General features: G+C 30.9%; 1 protein-coding gene across 1 annotated transcript; it reads right to left on the bottom strand.

Moving 5' to 3' along the window:
- Positions 1-7,550: 7,550 nt before the first annotated feature.
- On the bottom strand, positions 7,551-8,590 carry LOC104898320 (hypothetical protein). Its single transcript, XM_010685375.4, has one exon. The coding sequence runs from the start codon at positions 8,422-8,424 to the stop codon at positions 7,822-7,824; it is 603 nt and encodes a 200-aa protein (XP_010683677.2). The 5' UTR covers positions 8,425-8,590; the 3' UTR covers positions 7,551-7,821.
- Positions 8,591-8,949: the final 359 nt, after the last annotated feature.

Here is an 8,949-nt window from a genome sequence, read left to right on the forward strand (position 1 = left end):
TTGACTATGTTTTTCTTTATATAATGACGACAAATTGGAGTCAAAATTAATCGACAAATAGTGTCATTTCATTCAATATTTTATTTAAAACAAAACAGATGAAATATATGATTAATACAATATATTCTTAAGCAACCGATTCCATCCTATTGAGGATAATGTTTAGGCATTATTGCTACTCTTGTTAGATGCCTCAATGATGTCCTTAAAAGGAGGGGGGGCCCTAGGTTACATCCCATATGTAACAAGAAAAACCTTAATATGCTTGATTGCTTTGTTGTATTTGATATATAAAACTCATAGTTGAAGATAAAAATAAGTAGGTTGAAAATTATATAAAAACCAATTACGAAATCTATTAAACCTCATCACTATCTTGGTATCTTTACCAAACGTTCACGCTTTTAAGTCCTAATCATCCTATCTCATCTAGGATTAACCACACGTCATTGAAATATATTATACTCCTAGAAATAACAATAATACTCTGCTTATGTACTTGACTTATTAGATAAGATAAGCTAGTACTCCTATTTCAAAAAAAAAAAAAAAAGATTTTTGTTATGACTATGTACTTTCAACGTTTATAACCTTATGATTAGATTCTTGTACAAAGACTATTTATAAAATGTGAGAAAATTAAGAGTGTATTCTTTTCATTTGAATTTTTCTAAATTTAACATAAAATTAATATGAACTTATTAGAATTCATTTTATAAGGTGTTAAAATTAAATTGAACTCATTAAACCTGAAAAAATTTTCTTTGAGATGAGTAGAATACATCTTAAGTCCGTAAGTAATTAGTAATTTAATTAACAGGTAAGTAAACCATTTTCACCAAAGAGTAATATTTTTTCTTTTCTTTTAGGGGATTCACCTTTTTTAAAGATTAAATTTTCATGAAACGAATTACTATGTATAATTTGATAGGGATTACTCCTTTTTTTTTTTTTATCTTTCACACTTTCCTATGCACATCTCTCAATATACATTTTTGAACTTAAATATCTTTCACATATATTAGTAAAAATTGTAACGATTATTGAATATTGATAATGTACTAATTGAGTCGAATCAAACAAGATTCTACATGACTATATTTTTTTCTTCTAAATTGAAAAAAAATTGAGAAGATTCTCTCTAAGTATGAACAGTGTCAATATTCTACGTGAGAATGATAAAAAAAAAAAGTAAATGGAGTACATTATTATTTAAATAAATTACTAACTCGTTCTCCATTTCTCCTACAAAAATTGTTGTCACTTTAACTTTTAATTTAAAACTATTATGTAATTATTTTATCCAAGGACAATTTGATGTTTATCTTATCCAACTACCGAGACCACTCAATAAAATAAAGGTATCAATGTAACAAATTTTAGGGTACTACTAAAAAATATAGTTGAGGGTTTCCTTCAACTAAAAATATAGTTGAGGTGCCAAAAAAGAATATGCTTTTGTAGTTGGATTTATGCGGTCGAAAAGTTGTTGTCTTCAAGTGTATCTTGCTCCGAGGAAAGAGAGATTGTAATTTGCACCATCTTTTTAAGAACTTGTAAGCATTTTTTTAATCTTCTCAATGTGAAGCTTGTGATGCGCATTGTAAAGCAACGTAAGTACGTTAAAGTCATAAAAGTAAGTTTATAACGCTTTACTAAAACATAAGAAGGCTGTTTGATTGGAGGGTTTTAGGAAAGAAAAAAGCAACTTACGACTTTTTTGTTTGGAAGAGAGTTCAATCCACTTTTACATGCTCAAAGGAGTTTCTATACTAAACTTAGGTCATACTACCTCCGTTCTTTTTTAGTTGCAACGTTTGACAAATTGCACTATTCATGTTTTCTTATTTGACCACATTTATTGATTTATATGTTAAACAAAATATAGTCATGTGGGGTCTTGTTTGATTCGTTTCGATGTAAGCTTTCATAATATCAAATTTTTATAATTTTTACTTACATACAATTAGAGATAAAACGATTTGAAATTGTACATTGGCAAGCGTGAAAGTCAAAACGTTGCAACTAAATAAAAACAGAGGTAGTATTTGGTAAATAGCTTTTTCATTGGCTTTTAGCTTTTTAATTTGATGAAACAACCAAAAAAAAGTGTTTGGTTATTGGCTTTTTGGTTGGCTGAAAAGCTGGCTTTTAAGCCAAAATGAAAAAGCTGTCTGGAGCAGCTTTTTGGATTGGCTTTTGGCTTGTTGGCCCACAAACTCTCTAATAAACAACCAACAACCACACTTAATTTTGCCAAACACTTTTGCAAACAGCTAGCTTAAACAGCCAACTTAAAAAGCCAATACATACAGCTAATGCTTCCAGCCAGTCAAACAAGCCAACTAAACCAGCCAAAAGCCAACAGCCAACAGCCGATTGCCAAACAACCCCTAATGGGTAATAATATAAGTAGTTTATCTATCTTATAATATGGTAATTCTCCCTTATTTCTCCAAATATGGGACAACTTACATGTAATATGTGCATAATATATAGAGAATTCGACACTCCTTTTAAGTGCAAAAGTCACCACTGTTCAATTTCAGCCACCTCCATTTACCCGTCCCATCGGCTACAACTACTTGTCATAATGACCCGTTAACCTCCTACCTTTTACGATTTTCCAGATAGGTCTTGTACACTATACAAAAAGATTAAGAATTATATTTTGGGACGGATGAAGTACCACTTTTTGTTATAAAATTTTTTTTTTTTAATATTTCAGCCAACTTAACACCTTAGTATTTTTTTTGTTGAGAAATAACCTTACCCTATTTTCAGTAGTTATTCTACCGATTTCTGATGTTGACCAACTTAGATCCCACATGTGCTCTACACGTGCTTCGAGTTTTTACACTCATTTGAGGAGCAAATGGAAGGGAAAGGGTGGGAAAAGGAAAAAAAATCCACAGACATACCGCATAGACAACAAATTTATCCAGAAATATCAAAATCTTCCATCAAAAGGAAAAATTGCCAAAATAGAAAATCGGTAATATACTTCCACAACATTATTGTCATGTAAAGAAGTAATCATTTTAATGGGTTTATATAATTTCAATTTGTTTAAAGTCAATTACATAGAAAATAATAAGGTCAAATCAAGAACTTATCTGAACTTATTTTTGCTAAAATAAACTTATAATAAGTTGAACAAAACATAGCCTTTATTGAAAAAACTTTCAATTTAAACTATTATAATGAGTTGTCGCTAGCTGCATGTAAAACTAGCTACACGATATTACGAAATATCACAATAAAAAAATTATCGTCACACGCATCATGTGTTTAAAAAGCTAATATAAAATAAAGTAGGCACAATATCTTGGGATATCCAAAATAATCTATAAGCATTATATTATACTCCCTCCGTCCCATAATATAGTGCCTATTTCATTTTTGGTGGTCAAACTTTAAAATCTTTGACCGAATATTCTCATTTGTATATATAAAAAAACATATTCATGTAGGATCTTGTTAGATTCGTCTCAATGTGTAGTTTCATAATATCAACTTTTTATATTTTTTATTAATAAGGAATTGAAGATATTAAAGGTCAAAGTTACGTTTTGGAGACCGTGAAAAAAAAAAAAACAAGCACTATATTATGAGACGGAGGGAGTAGTACGAATAGGATAATAATTAACCTCAGAAACTGGTTATTGGCAATGAGTTGTAAACTTGTAAATTGTACTGCTGTATTGAAGTACTAAGATCATATCTTATGGGCTATGGCTAGATTGGCAACAGCCTTGAATGCTAATCCCAAGCAAGTCCACATCTCTATCAAATCGCAGCGTGACCATTAGTGCCTTTTTCTTTTATTGATCTTCTTAGATAAGCAATCACCATTATATTCATCAATGCAAAAACTCTGCAAATGGTTACCATGCATGATACATGGCAGAGTTAGTCACAGAGTCATTCATTGCTACACCTTCTTCTTTGTGTTTAGGGATGTATCTAGAATTTTAAATTTGAGGTATTAACTAAAACAAATAATGATCATAATATATTTATACATAAATGAAAAGTTGAATTTTAATTATAACAAAACCAAATTCTATATTATTCAAATTATTTATTAGAAATATCTTTATTATATCGATGTTTCAATACCATCTCCATTTCTAGTGAATTTAATTGAATTTCACACTCATCAACAGATGTAATTTTTACTTTAATATCTTTAATTATTTGTTATTAAAGTTTATAAGAAGCTGATATAGATTTAGTAAATGTAAATAGAAAAAAATAAATCCAAAATTTTAAATAGTAAAATTTATTTTTAAGTATTTGTAAATAAATCTTGGTGATACTTAATATATACTACGTATGTTCTTTGTAGGTGCAACAATTAATTATTTTCATTCACTCACCAAAAGACAATATTGTATCTAAAAAAAAGAGAAGGTATGAAGAATGCCAAAAGTCAAATTGCTGCAATTTATTTATGAGTGGAAGAAGAATTAATTCTTATATCACAAAAAATGGTCAAAATTAGGGCTAGTATCAAATTCAAAATATGAAATGAAGATCCAAAATTGAAAAGAAAAAAAAAGCTAAAATAGAAAAGAGAAAGAGCAAAAAGTAAAATCAAACTGGAAATGTATAGAGGGACTCACGAAATAGATCTCTCGTGTCACATGCAAGAACTTGGTGGTGAGAGTACCACTAGAACAAATTGCATTATATGAAATAAGAGTGCGCATATTGACGTAAAAGAAAAAGGAAATTCATTTTTTAGTGGGGGACGTGCCACCCAGGACTCCTAATGAAATCAGCCCATGCTTGTGTTGGCTGTTTTCCTAGGTAATGACTAATGATATAATTACTATATGTTCATGAAAATTTAAGGGTTCAGGTTAATTTCAAATTTACACTTTCGATTTGAAACTATAGTGCCTTTAAAGAACAAAATTTCAGTATGTCTCTAAGAACTTAAGTTGTCTAATGAAGGAAATAGTTTTCATCTTAAAATTGGAAAATTTATGGTTCGTTAGGTTCAGCTTATTTTATCTTATGTTTTCTTATTTTATCTGAACTTATATTCTAATATTTATTGTGTTATCTAATATTTTATTTTATCTTATCTAATTTGATCTTATCTTATCTTTTTAAAATTAAGTTAAAATATTATGGATTGAAAAATTGGGCTAATAATTGAGAGAGGGTAGTCCAATCAGACTCTATGAAGTATAAGGCAACACATAGGGGGACAACAAAAAATAGAAAAAGGAAAAAAAAAGGATAACTAAATGTTGTATTTGAATGAAAAAAAAGGGGGGAAAGTAGGACATTTAAACTGAACATCAGTTTTTTGAGGAAAAAAATGTAAAGACAGTGTTTCCACCCAATTAATTTTATTTTCTAATTCATTTGTTATCACACGTTATCGCACGCATTGCGTGCATGTAAGACTAGTACCTAACAAAGAAACTAGTTTTTTTTATTTTTAATAATTGCAAAATATATTTTTATGAGTCAAACTTTATAATTTTCCAATTTATATGAGTTGTGATTTGTGACAATGTGTATACGGTCTGGTCTAAGGATGCTTCAAAAGGGCATACAAAGTCACAACATAATGTTTTACAATTTACAAACACAGTAACTAAATATTGTGTGATAGCATTATACAAAAGACAAGTTGGAAGAAGTTTGAAAACTTTGGTTGAATGTGCATTACCTCTCCCCATTTTGTTAAAAGGCACTACTAACCTTTTGTATGTGTATTTGATAATTAGAGTTTTGAAGTAAAAGAAAGTTTTGGATCACTTTTAGAGTTTTGATTAGTTAAAACCAACAAATTTTAATAAATCTCGATGTAGTGCTTGGTATATTGATCTTTTTTGGAAAGGAAGTGTGTACGGGTTGTTTATTTCCTCAAGAAGTGGATCCCACTCTAATAGCTTTGAATCAATTGAATACATGCATTAAGATACGAAGGCTTCGTATTCCACAACAATGAAAGCACTTTTTCACTCTTTCATATACTAGGAGATTTCACTTGGAAAAGAAAATGTTCTAAAAGGGGTATATGGTAAAATAGAGTTTTAGAATGAAAACTCTCAAAATGAAAAAACTCCTAATAGGAGCTTTTTCTTTAGAAAATTAGGTCAAAATATGTTCAATGACTTTTTTGCTTCTAATGATACTACTACTACACGTTGTATTAAAATGTCTATAAATGTCATTTTACTCAAACAAATAGCAATAAGCTTTTAGCAATCAGTTAATTGTTACTAAACACATTTATTAAAAATCTTGTCAAATTGACAGTCAAATCCGCTGAACAAAAAGTGAAAACTATAATAGCAAACTCTAAACTCTATTCGCCAAACAGGGATTTTCTGATAAATGCTTTTAGTTTCAATAAGAACTAAATATAGTCACATCTTACACCTTTCTACTACCACCGATCTTTATTAATTTTCTCATAATTCTTTTTGGAATGTTCTTTATTAGCTTACCCATTTCTTTTGTTTCTATTTTGAAATGGGACCACTAAATTTCCATCACACATACATTTAACTTTAACATAAAATAATTATTTCTCTTTCTTTTTATGTCCCACAACATCGAGTATTCTAAAACTTTGTGCAAAAAAAAAGAGTAAACTAATAAAAACTGAAAGGAGTAATTATTTGCTCTCTTTCATTTTTCAGAGTTGATTTTGTCAAATTTGCTTGCTCTATTTTCTTTCTTAGTGTGCTTTTTCTCAAAATTCCAATGTTTCTTTATAATTTTCGCTCATACATAATTCAAAATATAAATAAACAAACTTGTATGTCAAAGATCAAATAAACAAATAACCAAAGACAGATTGGGTATTTCCAAAATCCATGATCCCCACCAATCCACAACATTCAATGAATGAATTAATATTTTATGATATTCATTTCCACTTGTGGATAAGTGTTTAAATTTCATACACAAAAAAGACCTCTCAAGCTCACTCCATTGCAATCACATTCACAGATCATCTGTCCAATTGTCCTCTTTTACAACACAAGATACTTCTTATTGAGTGAAGCAACCACCACAATTATAAAACACATTTTCCTTCATACACCAGTCAATTTCACACATTAAAATATAAAAATCCCTCGTAAATTACTTTCTTTTGTTACATAACCTTCATTGTTATATTAAAAAAAATACAATACTATAACACTAAATTTGAATATTTTTGAACTCAACTAGATTAAATAAAACTAAATTTGTCTGAAAGAGTCTGTTCTCCCTAGCTTATTTTCGGTTCAGTTCAATATGATGCAACTCAATTCAGCTCTGGACAATATTACTCTTACATATCACTATTCATTTCAGTTTAATTCAGTTCAGCCGTAAGAACTGTGGGAAGAAACTAATGGAATTGATCTGTATTGAATTTGTCTTGACCGAATTGAATTTTCATTAATGCATTCCAAAAGAATAGAGCCTTATTAAATTCAATAATATTTGCCACTAGAAACCGTAAAATAGTAAATTCAAAACTTTAATGTACACTTCCATTAATCTCAAAATAGAGCCAGAAAAGGAAATTAAGAAAAAGGAAGCATACCATTACTATATCAATTATATCATCATTGTTACGCCATCTTTCACCAAAAACAAATAGTCTACACATAATATTCCGATATTCATCATATGTACTCTTTTTCTTTTCCTTCTTTTTCACATCTAAAATTTCCAAGTGATAATGAAAGAAGTAACCAAAAACAAACAACTTCCATTCACCAACCCCCCCGCAAAAAAAAAAAAAAAGCCAAAAATGAAAACAAAATTATCCAAATATCTCCAAAAAGAGATTAATTAGTCAAGAAAACCAGTCTGACGCCACACTGCATTACGCACCTGCCTCAAATCCCTCCCTTTCAACGTCCTTCCAACACCTTCTAAAACACTCGACGTCGATTTCAGCTTCAGCGCCACAATCTCATGCGGCGGTAGCATCTCTTCATCATCATCATCGCCGCCTTTGTCGTCGTTGTTATCATTTTCTCTCTCCTCGGAGAATCTCCGCCTCGTATTCCGCATCATCATCATCCTCGGCACATTCACCGGAGCAGAGTGCTGGAACTTCCTAGACTGAGTCAACTCAGCACCGACTCGGTGCTGCGGAGGTTTCGGAATAGCGCGGAAAGGAGTCATGATGCGGTTTCCGCAGTCGTCGGGGAGAGCGGCGAGTATGCCGGAGTTTTCACGAGCGAGGTTGATTTTCCGGCGAGAATCGGAGGATGAGCGAGCTGACTCGGACGAGTCGGAGTCGATCCAGAAGAGATCTGCCTCAGTGAGCTCGTCGTCGGAGATATTTCCGACGGCGGAAGGTACGGTGGAGAGAGAGAAGTGTGTGAAGAATCTGTCGGAGGAAGGAGATTTTCTGTGACGGTAGTTGCTAACGCCGTTAATCTCCATTGTTGTTTTTTTTTTGAGTTTTGCGCGTAAGTTTGTTGTGTGTGTGGGTGGGTGGGTGAGAGGAGAGAGAGTGAGAAGGGGAAATGGGGGGAGAAGATTGGCATTTATAGAAAAATGGATGAAGACGTGGCGGAGAGACGCAGTTGTGTAATATAAGGAAGTCGTTGGAAGTCGTCATCTTTAGACTTTAATTAAAGTTTTGTTTTTGGTTATTTTAATAAAGTTTTTAAGTTTAGTTTAGGAATCGTTTCCCAATCTAGTGTTAGAAATTATAAAAAAACTAATATGAACCCGGTGCACACTAATTAGTGTGCACCCGATCCATATCACGTGAGTTTATGATAGTGTATATTGATATGATATAGTGTATGTTAAAATGATATAGTGTATGTTAAAATGATATAGTATATATTAAAATGATATAGTGTATGTTACAGTGATACAATGTACGTTAAAGTGATATAGTGTATGTTATAATGATATAGTGTATGTTAAAATGATATAATGTATGTTAAAGTGATATAG

This window comes from Beta vulgaris, chromosome 7, assembly GCF_026745355.1.
Source record: "Beta vulgaris subsp. vulgaris cultivar EL10 chromosome 7, EL10.2, whole genome shotgun sequence".
NCBI lineage: Eukaryota > Viridiplantae > Streptophyta > Magnoliopsida > Caryophyllales > Amaranthaceae > Beta > Beta vulgaris.